This window comes from Ptychodera flava, chromosome 5 (genome assembly GCF_041260155.1).
Source record: "Ptychodera flava strain L36383 chromosome 5, AS_Pfla_20210202, whole genome shotgun sequence".
Classification (NCBI taxonomy): Eukaryota; Metazoa; Hemichordata; class Enteropneusta; family Ptychoderidae; genus Ptychodera; species Ptychodera flava.
Window position 1 is genome coordinate 22261978 of NC_091932.1, and position 20070 is coordinate 22282047.

The 20070-nt window shown below is 37.6% G+C and overlaps 1 protein-coding gene across 1 annotated transcript in view; it reads left to right on the forward strand.

The window, feature by feature from the left end:
• Window positions 1-18330: 18330 nt before the first annotated feature.
• Window positions 18331-20070, forward strand: part of LOC139132533 (uncharacterized) — a 35073-nt gene continuing 33333 nt past the window's right edge. The window contains exon 1 of the mRNA XM_070698842.1: window positions 18331-18412. Within this exon, the coding sequence (XP_070554943.1) occupies window positions 18358-18412 (55 nt within the window). The 5' untranslated portion in view covers window positions 18331-18357. The remainder of the gene's footprint in view (window positions 18413-20070) is intronic.

Here is a 20070-nt window from a genome sequence, read left to right on the forward strand (position 1 = left end):
AATCAAAGGTGCGAAGGTTTCTGATGGAGCCACGTTCAAGTGATCCTAACTCAACTGTCACAGCTTACCGCAAATATACAGGACATGTTTCCTGGCAAAATGTCGAAGCTATTCCACGCCTTCTCCATAGACAGAGGTCACATAAACAACATCCGTTGGGAAAGCACCATACTTTTAGATACTGCCTTTCCACGGCCAAACGACCAGTCTTTATGTTCACGGTTTAATGTTAGCATTTCGTTACGTAGTTGTAGCTATGACTGCAAACTCAGGATTATCGATCCCATCTTCACCTGTAATTTCAAATCTCTCAGGTAATGATTTGTCCTACCGATAATTTTGTGCGAAATTCTAACAATTTGGTCAGCAAACAAGACATTACAAGAAGAGAGCAAAGTAATTCAAAGCAGGCTACTTGATACCCAGTCGACTTTATATGCCGAAGTTTCCGCTCCCAATTGCTACGTTTTCAGTTCACAGACAGACAGACAGACAGACAGGTAGGGTTATTGTTTTCTTGGCCATGAGACTTCCTATCGACTAATTGAGTAATTTATTAATTTAACAAGCAACAATATGAAACGCAAAATGATAAATTCACTGTAGAAAATACTTCTAAGCATTGGAATAGTGAATCCAAACTTTGACCATCATTGTCTAGGTCCAGCAGATGATGATAATAATACAATTTTTTTATTTGAGTAAAAGGACAAATATTTTTCCAAGTACATATGTACTGTTTCATTCAAGTTGTTTACGTCTTGTTTACGGGGAAGGGTACGTCTTTTGATGTATGCGATTCATTTGCCTCTTTCCAAGTGACTTATTTGTCTATAGGGGTATAGAAACTCCATATCTCTGCAGAACACGGACTAACTTTTAAAGATCTGTAATTCAGCTTGCACTACATGTGGGTCTACTGTGTCAGTTTCAGTATTGCCTTGTTGACTATTGAGACAAATTGTCTACATTTTTGTTCTCTGTGTTTATCTTTAAATAAACCTTTATGCTACCATTCTGTCTGTGTGTATGTAATTGTCTTAAATTGGCTATGTAAGCACTCTTATGGAAAAGTGATGGCAGGCTAAAACATGATCTGAACGATGCTATAAATATGTTTTTGTGTTGAAGCTATAAAACAATTTTGTCGTTTCTATGTGTTTGTATTTTCTTACCGTTCTTTATGTAGCACCCCTATGAAACTTTAATGGTAGGCATATGGCCTGTACGGTGCGGTACATATTTGTTTTCCGTTTAATCTAGAAACAAACCGTTGAGCCACTATTCTGTACATGTGTATGTGTCTTAAAATTCTCTATGTTGCACCCTCATGAAAGCTTATTGGTAGGACAAATCATGACCTAAGAGATTTGAAATTACAGGTGAAGATGGGATCGATAATCCTGAGTTTGCAGTCATAGCTACAACTAGGTATCCTTCACGCTCAATGTCGTAACAAATATCCCATCTTTTGTATGGGACAAGCTCGGTGGTGTAGATGGTGCAGTCTTTGCGTATTCAAGGATTTAATTTAAAATCTATATACGTGCATTTTAGCATGTATATCAACAATGATTCGCTACCTTCCTACAGATTAGCATTTTTTCTCAGAATTCTTGATGTAACAAGCAAAATGATTATTTCAAATCCTGGAGCTCAATAAAGTGTTGTGTCGTTCGTAGCCGATTTGATTCTACGTTTGGAGAATGTAATATACACGTGTGTGAAAGTCATAATCCTCAAATGCTCCCAGCTGTTTAAGCAAATGTTATATTATAAAAGAAGGACAAGTTAATTTCATGTTCATGGTATGATGTTATATTTTCAGTCACCATCTTTGCCAAAGTACTGCCCTTCTACTAAATTATCAATTGATCATATGCTATGCAAAAAAGTTAAGGTGGAGCTACATGTTGCTAACAGCTTTTTCAAAGGAATATCTCTCATTTAAGATGACAAGGAAACCCCTCATACTATATATTTTCAAAAAGCAGAGACTCTAAAGTTTGGTATGGTAGCAATAGTTTGCTCGAGGGACGAGAGGGGTGTATATTTGGGGTAAAAACCTCAAGTCTGGTATTAACGATAAAGAATTTATTTAAGTCAAAAACTTAACACTTTTTTCAGAAATGTAATATTTCATTTTAAAGAAGATTATATGTAGGAAGAAACGACTTATTTGTTTGGCATTATCTATCTTCTTCTACAAAGGCATTGATTGAAACACTGACACTCAAAAAAGGGAGGAAAAACTTGATAAGCAGCATTAAAATGTCTCTCATTCAAAACGTAAGAACTTTATTGCCAAACAAAATATTTGACTTTTTATAAAGCATTTAAACAGCATAATGTGAAAATTTTAAAAAAAATTGACCCAGCTTAAGTGGAGTCAAATTCTTTAGAAATCTGGAATTTGGGAGAAAAAAGAAGCCAAGAAATCGGTAGAGTTGCATACATCTGCATAAATTAACACATCTTTATCAAGCAACTTACTACTCCTTGACAAGCTAAAAGGTGAACCCAACCATTATTTTTATCCAGGGTTAACGTATTAATTAAAATTGAATTAATATTTGCAAAAGAGTGATTTTTTAGCGAAATACGCTATGTTGGTTGCAACGCCGCCTTAGTATCGATATTGGCCATATATTGAAGTATTGTCCAAATTTTCTACCATCATCATCTGTATCATACACATAATTTAGTTTCCAGATCATTACACAAATTATCTTCTTGATTAGAAGGTAAAAAGATCACCTCAAAACTTTTAAAACTTTTGGTACATTTGATATTTTACGTCATGTTTTAAACTTGTGTGACATAGGTTGTAAACGAGGTTGTTTTGTCAATTTATTTGCCTCTGTCCACACTGTACTACAGACTTCCCGTCTGTATAGAACACATCAATCAATGTTAGCGCATACATCAAATTTGAGCCTACTGAATCTATTTCTGTAATGCCATTTTAGCACTTTATTGTACAGTGGTTGATACCAGGCACATTTTCTAGATATCTATTTTAGTTTGAAACCGTCGATAAACCGTAATGCTCTGCATCTGAATCCTTTACGAAGCCCCTAATGAAAAAAAAACCTGCATTGCCAGAATGGGTTGAAATTATCAATAGATCAGCGTTAGTCAATCGTTGGTCTACCGTCACAGCAATCACAATCCACCATTTAAAGTTTTTTAAATTTCTTGAAACAAGTCTGTGCTCTTCATTACTCAGTGTTGATTGTTTTTTTTCAGTAATATGAATATTCCATCTTCTGTGTGAGATCAGCCCATCTGACACTCATCTTTAACACTAAAAACTGCCAGCATTCTTTCAAGAAACAGATCTAACAGCAGTCACGTGGAATAGAAAGCACCATGACTCGTAAAATATTGTGGGTTTTAAGACGATTTTACTGCACTATAGACGTGCACACTTTACGAAGAATATCCAAAATATAACTGAACCTGTGTCGTAAGAAATCGACACTGACTCCGCCATCTTTATTTCATTAGCTTTAGTGAATACAAAAATTACAATAATTTGTATTGTGTATTTAATGTTTTAAGTTTTTGGCCAAATTCGCACTTATCGAACAAGGTAGGGTAAATGAAACGGTAGTACTCTCTACAAAGATGACTCGTCGAACAACCCTTTTATACATTCTACATTACTTGGAGGGAGAGTCCTTATGGGCAAAGAATTCCTCATACAAGGGACACAAATAGCGCAGACTCGAACATCATGCCAACTAAATGGGATTACTGAAATTATAACATACTACTATGAATGAGTATATTGGTTAAATGAGACATCGCAAATGTTTTACAAAGTTGAATTTTCTTTTTGAAAATCGTAATTCAGGCATTTCTCGTCGACCATCTCGCCCATTGGACTGCAACAAATCGACATAGAAGGATATATCCTGCTGACATTTGGTGGGAAAAACATGCCACGGACACAGTCAGTTGATGGGTTAACAATGTGTTGTGCAGTCATAGCGTAAACACTAACACTGTCAAGTAAAATAAAATACGATGCGAAAGAAAGCAGCGTTACCTGGGCCCAAGCGGTTGATATGTTTGCTAGAATAAGCGAGGGAAGATAGTTCCTTAAATAAGTAGTTTGTTTTGTAAGAAACCTTTATCATGTGGAAATTTTTTCTGAAACAAATGAGATTTGCTATAGCAGTGGATGTGGTCCTGGCTGAAAAATTATTCCATGATGGTTAACGTAGGATTACTACAAATAACACTTTATGACCACCAAATCAAATGACCGATCAAAATACACCTCGTAAACTAAGAATTGGACATACTAATTGTGATATGAATTAAAATTTTGGCACCATTTGATTTCGTTTGTTCATCTCAACAAATATGAAGGTTGGCAGCTCTTGTGGTAACTGCTTAAAGGCTTTTTTGTGAATTTGAGGTCAAAGGTCATTCTGGTCACGTGACATGTCAAAAGTTCTACTCCCATATTTATCCTTCTCTGCCAAAATTCAGACCTCTAGCTAACATGACATTTTGTCAGAAACCATTTGTTTTGTTTGTCAAGTGACCATAATAACCTTTGACCTCGAATTCACAAAAAGGGCCTATAAATCAGTAGCCAGGGATCCTCAAAAAGAGTGGTCTTTGTCATTCTTCTCACTTTCACTATATTTCCTGAAAGTATTCCGTGTAAACAAAAATTCATCGTCGCTGCCATTCAGCGTGGTGTTCGCTCTTCCGATATATTCCGTTATCATGAATTTGAAGTCGTGCACACATTATTGGAACGCCACATGTACGCATGAGTTTTCACGTGTTCAACCTTCGCCAAGAAAGAAGTGTTATACACAGATGGGCACAGTCAATATGGTGATTAGCTAAGCTTACATGCACTTTTCCCCCACGAATAATATGGTTTACAGAAGAGTATTATGTACGAGGACACAAATCCCGGTATCTTGTGAATAACCTCATTATTATACACCTACCTTTTAGGCCAATTTTAGCAGAAAAGGTTGATTCAAGCGTTTTTAGGATGTCCGTCGCGAACTGGACTTAGCGATCGCGAGCAGACCGGGAACGCATTCAACGCGTCCGTTTAACGGTAAAAATTCTTGTTAAGCAGCATAAGTTCACTTAAGTTTACAGGTTTTGGACTGGCCATTCATTGAATGTTAGAAGTATGTTTTCTTTTCTAAGAAATGTAAAATCTTCTCCTCTTTCTCCCCGTATTGACGCAAAGGTATTTTGAGTTTAAATGCCAAGCAACTCCCATAACTTATGCAAAGTTATTGGACCCCGCGTGCTCTGATACCAAAACTTACTGTAAGACGAACCTTCATCGGTTACAGACGCAGGTGTATGATAATGTAATCGTAGCGTCCATTGGTCTCTGTACAGTTGTTCCCGTTCCACATTTACACGTCTCTTTGTGCGTATGGATCACACTTAGCCAGCAAATACTTGTAAATAATAATCTGCTTTGACAGTACTCTGCCATAAGCGATTACTCACACTTAACTTGTGTGGAAAAGATCCGTTCACAGGATGGAGTTTTTTGAAGTTACAAAAGTTACAAAATATAATGTTGATATGATGACATCGGAGCTGCTTTTAGATTTTTAAGCGTCGACCGTGACAATGTGTACAATAAGTTAACCAAATATTCGCATCGATATTAATATCAAGAATGTATATTATGAACTATAAACATATTCACTGTACAACTACAGAGATATTGCATGTGTTGAAACCAACCGTCGCTACTCTTGAGAGCTTGCAAAAGTTGACCATCCTTGGTAAAAAATCATCCAATAGGCGATACTCGCTCTGAGGCTGTAAAACTACTCTGCATACATTTAGAACTTTCTACATTGTCAGTCCTCTTATTGTCGCACCTTCCGCAATGTTTTGACGTTACAGTTCTTCATTTACGCTGGCCAACCAAAAACGCATCAATTATCAGGATGAAAAGTTGACCTTTAACGACTTATTTCTACCCCACTGCTTTGTAAAAGGTCATATTTTGCTATGTATATCAACCAATCACTTTCCATCAAGTAGGTGCTTGATAACTTTTATAAAGGTGATCCCGCAGTAGGAAATATTAAATCAACAATTTCAGTATGGAACACTTGTCGGCTCTTTGCTTTATCTTGGTAGCCTGTGTTTCTTTAACGGGTAAGTAAAATTAAGTATGTTGTCAATCGAATTCGAAAATATATGAATCAATGGCGTAGGTTTTACTACCGAGAGGAACACTGATGTTTTTAACTGTCGGAAACTTTCATAATGCCAAAGCAGCAACTTTGTACATTTTCCAATATCTCAAGATAAAGTCTGTGTAAAATTGCAAGACTATTTTTGTGATAATAACAGTCACAACTAAGTGCGAGCAAGCTCAAATTATTTAGAACGTTTAACTTAAATTTGAGAATAACGAGTAATACACGTTCACGACTGCCCAATTTAAACTTGCGTTTAGATTCACTACTATTTCTACGATGAAATGTTATGCTAAAAGTATTACCTAAATACTAATGTGTGAACATAATCATTTTAATTTAAAGTATACTTTAATCTTTTCGCGCGTATGCCATATCTTATTCGTGTCATACTTTTGATGACGACATCATCATTCTAAAGATTTAGAGAATTTACCACTGTTATTCACACGGTGAGTTCGTTCGCCAGCTATGGGTCTTGGACCAATAACAGTAACTTTATCTGCTGCCTTTATCGTGGACAGCCGTGAATGTTTTCGTAACTATAAATTAAGAGGCCCGGCTGCGTTGAACATACGGCGTAAGTGCAGACCTACCTTGCGCAAAGGAACTGCTTTCTTATTACTACAAAAACATCATGTTAATCATCTTATTTGAACCTTCGTACGACTTATATATATGTCAACAACGTACGTTGTAGATCATTTGTACGTTGTACGTTGTATGCCTAAGTTGTTGAACCATCTTTAGGTATGGACAAAGCGGCACAGTAATGTTGCGATCTGCCATGAATTGGTTACGCCAAGACTGCGAAATATATGACTGTATTAATATCGGGGTATTATTTAACTCTTTCCTAGCATCTTTCCAGCAACCATAAGCATAAACTGACTTCTTTGTGATTTTCCCTTTGATTTGGGCAGAAACCTTTAGATGTTAGAGTTGTATTCATATTTACTGCTTTCAAAAGGTGTCCGGAGGACAAAGGAGTGATTTACAAGTTGTGACTGTAATCTGAAATGTAACACGAACCAAACTATGTGGCTGGAATCAATATCATTAATGAAAAGAAAAAACTTTAAGTAGAGGTATAAATTAGTTTTCAATCGGATTCGAACCCACAACATACGGCATCAGTCGCCTAGCTGAGAGGCCACAGACAGAACCACTCGGCTAAATCTCCACTCCCAAAAAAGAGTGGTTCAATAGCCGGCTAAGTTGTTACATTTTTCTGACTGAGACCGCTCAACACGTTGTAGAGTTCGTGAAGCACTCACGCACGCATGCTCACTATCATACATCGCACATACAGACTTTATCGAAGCGAAGAAACGAATTTCATCGCTTTAACTGGGCGAACGATAACCTCGGGGACAATTCTGTCCACCAGCAGTGTTACCAACCCAGGGTAGAAAATACGGCTAGTTTTCAATCGGATTCGAACCCACAACATACGGCATCAGTCGCCTAGCTGAGAGGCCACAGACAGAACCACTCGGCTAAATCTCCACTCCCAAAAAAGAGTGGTTCAATAGCCGGCTAAGTTGTTACATTTTTCTGACTGAGACCGCTCAACACGTTGTAGAGTTCGTGAAGTCAAGTGCAGCTGTTTCTCTTGCTTTGTAATGCAATGAAACCCAATATCCAGGCTTATACCTTCGTAAAACGGGTGTATCAAGATAGTCTTTCTTTTATTTATCAATGGAGGCATTTCATTAATCATTGTAGAGACTTCAATCGATTCGTAACCTTAACCTGTAGCTGGTGCTGGCAAACGATTCGCGGACGACACTAGACATTGTTTCGCATGGAAATTCGTTTCTTTCATACAAAAAGCAAATTTCACTTGATTGGATGTGCGCAAAGTACATGAAACTCGTATTCCAATAGACAGCCACACACAATAAATAACGAAGTGAAATATGTGAAGAGGTACCAATATCTTAAGCATTCTTGGCAACCGTCCTTTATGTTTTGATTGATCGAGTAATTAATTAATTGAATAATTGGTTGACTGGCTGGCTGACTGACTAACTGACTGACTGATGATTGATGGGTTCGGGAATCATAGGGAAGAAGTCCCATTTACAGGTTCGTCAAACATCTCAAAAAAACTTTTTAATACAGAATAAACACAAAATAAAGCTGAACAAGACAAAAATGAAAACAAACAGCAAAAAAATTGAAAACAGAAAAATAAATCAAACAAAGTCAAGTCGAGTATAAAAAACACAGAAAAATTAAAGAAAGAACACAAATCATCAAGAAGAACCATCAAAATGTAACATATCTCATGTCATTCCTAAATGAATCACCGAAAATATCGATACAATGACTCTTTATCGATATAAAGATTATTACCTACCAATTCGAGCAAAGTTGTTCATACACCTATTGATTCGAGAAACATTGATGCAGCTATTGGATTGTCTCAAGGTAGGAGTACTATTGCGCAAAACGTTTCCACGATCGTTAAAGCAGGGCCTTGATAAAACATCTGGTCAAAATGCTGAACAAAAGCGTGCGAAGTAGTGACCCGGGGGGCAAACTACACGTTACGTTGATTCACTGAAAAAAGCGATTGTCAAAAGCTAGTCCTCGTAGAGGGTTACTTAAATAGTATATCAACAACTGTAGAGCTTGACCATGTTCACATGAATGAAACTGGAAGATCATGGTAAAAAGTTTCAGGCGGTAATAAGAGCCACTCTTCGTCAGTTGTTGCTCAACAAATGTATCTTTAACAGCTTGAAAGATGTGGAAATAGTGGTAAAGAATGACTGCTGTGATGGATATTTTCCCTTTGACGAAGAAACAAGCATGTCTAATTTGTATGGCACTAGATTCCAAGGCCATTGAATTGCAATCTTTTTATTATTGAAGTAACCTACCAGCATAATAAGTTATAATTAAAAATGTTGTAACCGGAGGTTATGTCTGCTACAAAGCTCAGTGAGTCGGCTACACAAGTCAACCCACAGATGACAAATTTTCCGGTATAAAATTTAAGCTGGTACAGTTTAGCTAATAAAAATTGTATTGTTTTACAAAAGTTACCTTAGCTCAAAAAAAGTCCAAATGCAAAAGTTCATAAAATTTAGAAAGCATGGTATTAACTTTCTTTTTTAGTGTAATCTGTGTATTTGACACAGGTCTGTTTTGTGTTCCGGCCACACTACTCCTTCCGGCCTCCAGACACTATCAGACGTAGCATGTCCCTGGAGACAATGGTTTTCTATCCGCCTATCAGAGCCTTCTCTACACGCGGCACACAACCTCAGCCCATTCTCGCGAGCCATAGCATAATTTCCGCTCAGGTAGCGCTAAGCTGCTGCCTTAAAGAGGTGCGTGGTTTACGACGATGCCTCAGCCAGTCTGTTTTCTATTCATATTTTATCCGTTCAGTTGTCATTGCTCGCTATGCGCAGACTGCTGTCGATATACCGGAAAATTGGTCATCCGTGGGTTGAATTGCGTAGGTGACTAACTGAGCTTTGTTCCGGACACATCGTAAATTTCGAATGAACCTCTGGGTACAACATTTTGAATAATAACAACTTATTATGCTGGTAGGTTACTTCAATATTGAAAATAGTTCAATTCAAAGGCCTTTGGATTCTATCCCTTGCTTGGGAACCACCTATCGACATGAAAAGCTGCTACCCTCGTTTTCCTCTTTTTTGGGGGGAATTTCGGTCATTCTTCCCTCGCTTTGGCCTTGGATTCCATTTTATACCATTGTTCGGTAATTCTGCTATTTCCCACACTTTCGGCTTCGCAGGATGGATCCAACATCGGGCAGTTGCCTGACCTTAGCTCTAGATCATCAAATGCCCCCTTCCCTTTCACTACGCTTGCCCTAATGAAGGGGCCCTCGCCAATTTTGTAGTGTAAGTTTATATACATTCGCTTTGTTTTAATGCATAGTTTTGAGAGAGGTTTTGAAGTTTTTGCACGTACATGGATTTTTTTCTGTTAGCTTCCTTTCATTTTGCAATAAATACTCATGCCTTAAAATGCCAAGACATTTTGACCGGTTGACCTCGCTGTTAATTTTATGCAGGAAATTACAATAACAATGCTTGGTCGAATGACGCAGTGCCTTGAGGGTGGGATCGCCAGTGGTATATGGGGAGGAGTACCTTCCCGATGGTGATAAGTGATGCAGATTACCGTCGCCTAGGTGACTGGCGTATACGCGTGCCAAAAGACACCTATGGTTGATTTCCTGTTGACCAGTCGGATGGCAGAGTTGCAAATACCTGGACTGAACCATTTGGTTTTTTGTGGGTGTCGGTGGTACTTTGACAATATAAGTAAAGATGCACATATATTGAGTTTATTGTCCTGTTTATGAGCGGCCAGTATTTCCAACAGCATAAATTATGTGCATTTGCCCTTGAAGAAATAAAACATCGCGAATGTAACTACATTCCTTAAGCTCGACGTACACTTAAGTGCCCCAAAGAACCATGAAATTGCCCGACTTTCGATTGAAGAGATGAGTTTTGCCAAACCGCGTATACAGAAAAAGTGGCAGATGACTTTATTTTTATAATCATAGACAGTATAGCGAGATGTAAATAATGTGAAACAGGTCGTAGTCACATTATACGACTTTATTTGTTGAAATCCTGAGGTGGTTTTATTCTTTTTGGTTTTGTTGGTGTCCGAATGAATTTTAAGGCTTTTGCCTAGTACTATTTTTCGGAGTTTCATAGTTTGAGCGATGACAGGTTGTTGTTGAATTTCATGTTGTTGTCGGCTTTTCTTTAGAAAAAGCTGATTTATTTCCACGGCCACGTTTTCTGTTACGTTACTGTGATTGTTTTTAATGTTGTGTTTCAGTTGTTTGTTATGTGTACGATTTTTGCTATTTCTTTTAAGTGTTTGTGTGTTCTATGTCATTTTATCGTATTTTTGGTAGTTCTCTTTTTTTTGGAGTATTTGGTGGCCCTGAAAAGGGCCGCTTGGTATGGGTTTTTGTTAGCGCTTGGCGCGTTTGTTTTGGCGATGAGCCTAGCTTTTTTATGCTTCTTTTCGCCGATTCGATGTGCTTGGTGAGTAGGTGTTTGCCGCCTTCTTGTCACTGTGTGTGCGTACATGGACAGTCTGCATAGCCCTTGAATGTGGTCTCGATTTTGATCAAACTTACAATTAAGGAGTATATATCACAAGTTATAAATGATTTATGTGATTACTGTAGCTATAGATAGGCTACATTCAGGACGGGCAGCGACGGGCAGTAATTAGTAGGCAAAACAGGTGTTTTTCATCGTGGGCAGAACTCGGTGCAATGATAATGAACATTAATAGTAAGCCTGTCACCTTGAAGGTAATGCTGTAGGTGAAACAAGGACTTCAAACGCACGATGGTACAAACAACACCACAAGTGAAACGTACACATAGAAATACACGCGTTCCTACGTTGTGCCCACCCGGGCCACGCGATTAAAATATAACTGATACTGCTGGATAGAGTTAATTGGGTCGGTAAACAGTCAATTAATAGTTTAATTGACTACCTGGGTGATTGGCAGGTCGTGTCCAACGACGCATATGCAAAGCAGGCCAAAAGACAAAAGCCCCCAAAGTTATTGACAGCTGGCCAGGGGTCACCATGAATACGTAATGAAGCTTCACTACGCAGAAACTGCGTAGTCAAGCCCTTCTTAACCGGTCAAACCCTCTTGGCATTTTCCCTCATGTGGTAGTTTATCACAATGCCGTTGTGGTGTGTTCATAAACCATTCACTAGTATTTGCTAACCAACTCCAGTTAATATTTACATAGAGTTTATGCCTCTAGAGTCTAGGCAAGCATCATATTGCCAAACTTTTAAATCTACTTTTAAAGCCTTAGATCAGATACGTTCATTTCTTTTGACTGTTGCAAAATAAATTAACTTGGAAACTTGTGTTGTTAACGTAAAGACTCTTAAAACTAAATTCATAATAAAATGGCCATAAAAGTACATGAGTTCGATGAACGGAGAAGGCTTTGGGTTTCGTACAAGTTTATTCGATAAACACTACCATTGTCTCGATGTGGATCTTCATCAGGATTTCAAGATAGATAAAATCCAGTGTTATGACCTTGAAAATAGGGCAAATAATGAAGGTGGAAAATTGTGAGAACTGAGAAATGATAATTTTAGAATTACGAAAATACAATAAAACTATTCCAAAGGCTGGTAAATTTTAACAGACAAAAAATTAAATGATGTATCCCAGTAAAACACTAAGAGAAAAAAGCTAAGAGAAAGTAAATTGACAAAACTTACAGATAAACACTTTTCAAAGTGTACTGCTGATCGTAATGAAATGAGTAAAACAAGCTAAAGAGCGCACTCCTTACCGTAATAATGTAATGTCTCCACTTACGAATAAATGAATGGTGATATCATAGGACATTTAACCTTCGCCAAGTTTTGACAAACTCAGCCCAACACTTTTCGTATGGTGGCCGTTTACATGTATGTGAACATTTTCGTCAGCAAATAGCCTCCGGGCTGCAAGTTCAGAATGACATGAACAACAAATTAACATACATTGGGTTCAGGTGATGATATGGTAAGGTACTACAAATGCATTTCCATTTCCATTGCACTTTACTTTATTGTAATGTACTTAAATTGTACCATGTACACTGTGGCATCAAAAGCACCGATCCGAACTTTGATGAGATATATTCTTGAACTGGATAAACGTTTATCGGCTAATGGGAGCGTCTTCGAGTCTACTGTTTGAAGATAGTGAAAATAGTCGCATGCCAGTATGATACATTAAAGGGACATTAGCTGTAACTGTTGACTAATTTTCACTGCTCTGTTTCAATATATCAACTACAGAATTTTACTATAATCCGATCATCATGATCAATGCCAGGTGTCCTTCTTGCCAACGCAGCCTGTATATATAAAATGACCATTGTTATTGTTGATAAATATATTCTAGTCCGGACCAGAATACAAAATTTAAACAATAACAATGCAGATTATACTCATATAGGGTATATTTATGAGCTAAATATTAAGAATTTCTCCATTGTTTAGGGATTCAAAACGAGAAACTGCAGATAATACACAGAAACAAACAAAATTAAAAAAAATGACCAAAGTTACAGCTAATGGGTCTTTGACTAATGTGAATTAAATCCATGTCACGCATGCCCGTATCTGACTGAACTTAGGTTCAAAATTGCCGAAATGAATCGTATATTGACTCTCAGTAAGGAGACCCTGAGCGACAAACCAATTTTTTACCACGCCCGAAAGAATATTTTGACGGCAGAATAATCTTTTTAGGAAATAAGAAAACGGCAACCTCTTTTATTACTGTTTACAACTAAATGTCAATTAACATGGTAGACAACACTAAAAGAGCAACATGGTGAGCCAGAGCAAAGCGCTTGGAGTCCTTCTTGCAATGGCGTTATGGTAATGTAACATATGTTACAACTAAAAACATACAAAAACTATGCCTTGAACGCCTCGTTTCATCATATATATATATATATATATATATATATATATATATATATATATATATATATATATATATATATATATATATATATATATATATATATATATAACACGCCACATGCTCATTCCGTGTCGCGATTCGCCGGAATACGTCACGTTACAAGAAAAAAGAAATGTCTAATCCCAACCAGAACGACAAAAGTGACGTCAGTGGGTATTTTTTGAAAAGCTATTTCCCTACGAAGCCCCTAATGAAAAAAAAACCTGCATTGCCAGAATGGGTTGAAATTATCAATAGATCAGCGTTAGTCAATCGTTGGTCTACCGTCACAGCAATCACAATCCACCATTTAAAGTTTTTTAAATTTCTTGCAACAAGTCTGTGCTCTTCATTACTCAGTGTTGATTGTTTTTTTCAGTAATATGAATATTCCATCTTCTGTGTGAGATCAGCCCATCTGACACTCATCTTTAACACCAAAAAACTGCCAGCATTCTTTCAAGAAACAGATCTAACAGCAGTCACATGGAATAGAAAGCACCACGACTCGTAAAATATTGTGGGTTTTAAGACGATTTTACTGCACTATAGACGTGCACACTTTACGAAGAATATCCAAAATATAACTGAACCTGTGTCGTAAGAAATCGACACTGACTCCGCCATCTTTATTTCATTAGCTTCAGTGAATACAAAAATTACAATAATTTGTATTGTGTATTTAATGTTTTAAGTTTTTGGCCAAATTCGCACTTATCGAACAAGGTAGGGTAAATGAAACGGTAGTACTCTCTACAAAGATGACTCGTCGAACAACCCTTTTATACATTCTACATTACTTGGAGGGAGAGTCCTTATGGGCAAAGAATTCCTCATACAAGGGACACAAATAGCGCAGACTCGAACATCATGCCAACTAAATGGGATTACTGAAATTATAACATACTACTATGAATGAGTATATTGGTTAAATGAGACATCGCAAATGTTTTACAAAGTTGAATTTTCTTTTTGAAAATCGTAATTCAGGCATTTCTCGTCGACCATCTCGCCAATTGGACTTCAACAGATCGACATAGAAGGATATATCCTGCTGACATTTGGTGGGAAAAACACATAAACAATGCAGCAATCATGCCACGGACACAGTCAGTTGATGGGTTAACAATGTGTTGTGCAGTCATAGCGTAAACACTAACACTGTCAAGTAAAATAAAATACGATGCGAAAGAAAGCAGCGTTACCTTGGCCCAAGCGGTTGATATGTTTGCTGGAATAAGCGAGGGAAGATAGTTCCTTAAATAAGTAGTTTGTTTTGTAAGAAAACCTTATCATGTGGAATTTTTTCTGAAACAAATTAGATTTGCTAAAGCAGTGGATGTGGTCCTGGCTGAAAAATTATTCCATGATGGTTAACGTAGGATTTCTACAAATAACACTTTATGACCACCAAATCAAGTGACCGATCAAAATACACCTCGTAAACTAAGAATTGGACATACTAATTGTGATATGAATTAAAATTTTGGCACCATTTGATTTCGTTTGTTCATCTCAACAAATATGAAGGTTGGCAGCTCTCATGGTAACTGGTTAGAGGCTTTTTTGTGAATTTGAGGTCAAAGGTCATTCTGGTCACGTGACATGTCAAAAGCTCTACTCCCATATTTATCCTTCTCTGCCAAAATTCAGACCTCTAGCTAACATGACATTTTGTCAGAAACCATTTGTTTTGTTTGTCACGTGACCATAATAACCTTTGACCTCGAATTCACAAAAAGGGCCTATAAATCAGTAGCCAGGGATCCTAAAACAGTGGTCTTCGTCATTCTTCTCACATTCACTATATTTCCTGAAAGTATTCCGTGTAAACAAGAATTCATCGTCGCTGCCATTCAGCGTGGTGTTCGCTCTTCCAATATATTCCGTTATCATGAATTTGAAGTCGTGCACATATTATTGGAACGCCACATGTACGCATGAGTTTTCACGTGTTCAACCTTCGCCAAGAAAGAAGTGTTATACACAGATGGGCACAGTCAATATGGTGATTAGCTAAGCTTACATGCACTGTTCCCCCACGAATAATATGGTTTACAGAAGAGTATTATGTACGAGGACACAAATCCCGGTATCTTGTGAATAACCTTATTATTATACACCTACCTTTTTAGGGCAATTTTAGCAGAAAAGGTTGATTCAAGCGTTTTTAGGATGTCCGTCGCGAACTGGACTTAGCGATCGCGAACAGACCGGGAACGCATTCAACGCGTCCGTTAACGGTAAAAATTCTTGTTAAGCAGCATAAGTTCACTTAAGTTTACAGGTTTTGGACTGACCATTCATTGAATGTTAGAAGTATGTTTTCTTTTCTAAGAAATGTAAAATCTTCTCCTCTTTACCCCGTATTGACGCAAAGGTATACCAAAACTTACTGTAAGACGAACCTTCATCGGTTACAGAAGCAGGTGTATGATAATGTAATCGTAGCGTCCATTGGTCTCTGTACAGTTGTTCCCGTTCCACATTTACACGTCTCTTTGTGCGTATGGATCACACTTAGCCAGCAAATACTTGTAAATAATAATCTGCTTTGACAGTACTCTGCCATAAGCAATTACTCACACTTAACTTGTGTGGAAAAGATCCGTTCACAGGATGGAGTTTTTTGAAGTTACAAAAGTTACAAAATATAATGTTGATATGATGACATCGGAGCTGCTTTTAGATTTTTAAGCGTCGACCGTGACTATGTGTACAATAAGTTAACCAAATATTCGCATCGATATTAATATCAAGAATGTACATTATGAACTATAAACATATTCACTGTACATCTACAGAGATATTGCATGTGTTGAAACCAACCATCGCTACTCTTGAGAGCTCACTACGGCCCAAAAGTATGCCTCAGTGTACGGTATTCCGCGAAGCATAATTTCTATCGAACAGCGATCTCAGCCGGTCGCTATTGACAACGGCGAACATTGTATCAATTTATTTTCAATAGATTATCGATCGAAAATCTGTTTGGGCGCCGCTTGTGCCGGGCGCTCGTGTGTTGAGGTTACGTCATAAACATTTCCACAATAACCCATATATTGACTTATACACTTTAACATCAAGGTAGCCGTTGGTTTCCTGTACTGAAATTAAATCGACGACAATTTTTTCAGTTTTTGTGATACTTTTACGTACGTTTCAGCACATTTTGGCGCACCTCGGCGAAGTTTGGCGCCATTGTGAACGGGGAACTACACGCGAGTGAGCGAGACAACAATGTATCAATTTCGGACAAAAGGATATCGATCGATAACGTTCACTGCACGACTACAGTGGAGACTCTACGCCCGTTCGCCTCTGTTCTGTGTTATTTTTGCAGTTTACTGGAATTTTCATAGTTTATATTCGCCAAAATTTGGTATAAATTACAACAACCTGACGGGTATTTGGTCTGTACAATTTAAGAGACGCTAACCGATTAAAATGGGTTAATATTAGACCCTGATTCTGCATATGCAAAGGCCGTAAGATGGCCATTTTATTGAGGGCAAGAGCAAAAATTCTGCGATCGGAAAAATAAACTGCAACTAAAACAAGTTTCGTCGAGAAATTCAAAAAATTAAAACGACAGCAATTTTGTATATATATCAAGGAAACACCGTGCCACTTTTCACTATAATTGGTTCAGAATTGAAAAATTGAACGAGCGATAGTTGTACGGTCTGTTCAGTACATTAAACGCCATTGTTTTCTATGGGAATTCGAGCAGATTAGACACATCGTAAAATGAAAAATACATCTGGAAAAAACCGTTGGTTTAACTTTTTCATTTCGCTGTTATTTTTTATAATATTTGGTATGACACATATCATGAAGGGTAACTAAAACTCTATGGTTTTATTTTTTTTAGTTTCCCTCTTATTTTTATGAAATGACGAGTTGAAGATCGTTTTGCTGTTGACTGTGTTTTTACTTGATTTTGCATATGTCTCTTATCGCTTACGTATTTTTGGAATTCCCTTGTAAAATTCTTCCCAAAATATTATAATTTAAGGGCAGCATATACGGGAAATAGGACCTGTTGCTCTTTCGTTAATATTTAGATGTGCAGCAAGGAAATACGGCGAAATTTTCAACATGACGCGGGAGGTGAAATTGACTCTCTGAACGCGCACTCCACGTATGTGTGGCGAAAATTCGGGACGCTATTACCGTACAAAATGGGGCGCCTCTGGGCCGTAGTGGCTTGCAAAAGTTGACCATCCTTGGTACAAAATCATCCAATAGGCGATACTCGCTCTGGGGCTGTAAAACTACTCTGCATACATTTAGAACTTTCTACATTGTCAGTCCTCTTATTGTCGCACCTTCCGCAATGTTTTGACGTTACAGTTCTTCATTTACGCTGGCCAACCAAAAACGCATCAATTATCAGGATGAAAAGTTGACCTTTAACGACTTATTTCTACCCCACTGCCGCCTTTGCAAAGTAATTTGCGCTCGCAAAGTAAACATTGGGTAATGTCGAAGTACTTTGTAAAAGGTCATATTTTGCTATGTATATCAACTAATCACTTTCCATCAAGTCGGTGCTTGATAACTTTTATAAAGGTGATCCCGCAGTAGGAAATATTAAATCAACAATTTCAGTATGGAACACTTGTCGGCTCTTTGCTTTATCTTGGTAGCCTGTGTTTCTTTAACGGGTAAGTAAAATTAAGTATGTTGTCAATCGAATTCGAAAATATATGAATCAATGGCGTAGGTTTTACTACCGAGAGGAACACTGATGTTTTTAACTGTCGGAAACTTTCATAATGCCAAAGCAGCAACTTTGTACATTTTCCAATATCTCAAGATAAAGTCTGTGTAAAATTGCAAGACTATTTTTGTGATAACAACAGTCACAACTAAGTGCGAGCAAGCTCAAATTATTTAGAACGTTTAACTTAAATTTGAGAATAACGAGTAATACACGTTCACGACTGCCCAATTAAAACTTGCGTTTAGATTCACTACTATTTCTACGATGAAATGTTATGCTCAAAGTATTACCTAAATACTAATGTGTGAACATAATCATTTTAATTTAAAGTATACTTTAATCTTTTCGCGCGTATGCCATATCTTATTCGTGTCATACTTTTGATGACGACATCAGCCCAATTATTTAGTCATCATTCTAAAGATTTAGAGAATTTACCACTGTTATTCACACGGTGAGTTTGTTCGCCAGCTATGGGTCTTGGACCAATAACAGTAACTTTATCTGCTGCCTTTATCGTGGACAGCCGTGAATGTTTTCGTAACTATAAATTAAGAGGCCCGGCTGCGTTGAACATACTGCGTAAGTGCAGACCTACCTTGCGCAAAGGAACTGCTTTCTTATTACTACAAAAACATAATCATCTTATTTGAACCTTCGTACGACTTATATATATGTCAACAACGTACGTTGTAGATCAAGGGAGAGAGTTCCAACTCGGCCACGACTATGCACATCATAACCACAAATTTACCCGAAATAAAGTCGCTCAATATATTTGTATTTCCATTGACATACAAATGGCAACGTTTGATGAAGCAGTGTGTCAGTTTTGCTAAGTAAAAGTGAAACGGCGCGTAAGAAAAAAAGGCGGTTTAAAAGTTTAATTATATGCCTAAGTTGTTGAACCATCTTTAGGTATGGACAAAGCGGCACAGTAATGTTGCGATCTGCCATGAATTGGTTACGCCAAGACTGCGAAATATATGACTGTATTGATATCGGGGTATTATTTAACTCTTTCCTAGCATCTTTCCAGCAACCATAAGCATAAACTGACTTCTTTGTGATTTTCCCTTTGATTTGGGCAGAAACCTTTAGATGTTAAGGTTGTATTCATATTTACTGCTTTCAAAAGGTGTCCGGAGGACAAAGGAGTGATTTACAAGTTGTGACTGTAATCTGAAATGTAACACGAACCAAACTATGTGGCTGGAATCAATATCATTAATGAAAAGAAAAAACTTTAAGTAGAGGTATAAATTACGGCTAGTTTTCAATCGGATTCGAACCCACAACATACGGCATCAGTCGCCTAGCTGAGAGGCCACAGACAGAACCACTCGGCTAAATCTCCACTCCTAAAAAAGAGTGGTTCAATAGCCGGCTAAGTTGTTACATTTTTCTGACTGAGACCGCTCAACACGTTGTAGAGTTCGTGAAGTACTCACGCACGCATGCTCACTATCATACATCGCACATACAGACTTTATCAAAGCGAAGAAACGAATTTCATCGCTTTAACTGGGCGAACGATAACCTCGGGGACAATTCTGTCCACCAGCAGTGTTACCAACCCAGGGTAGAAAATACGGCTAG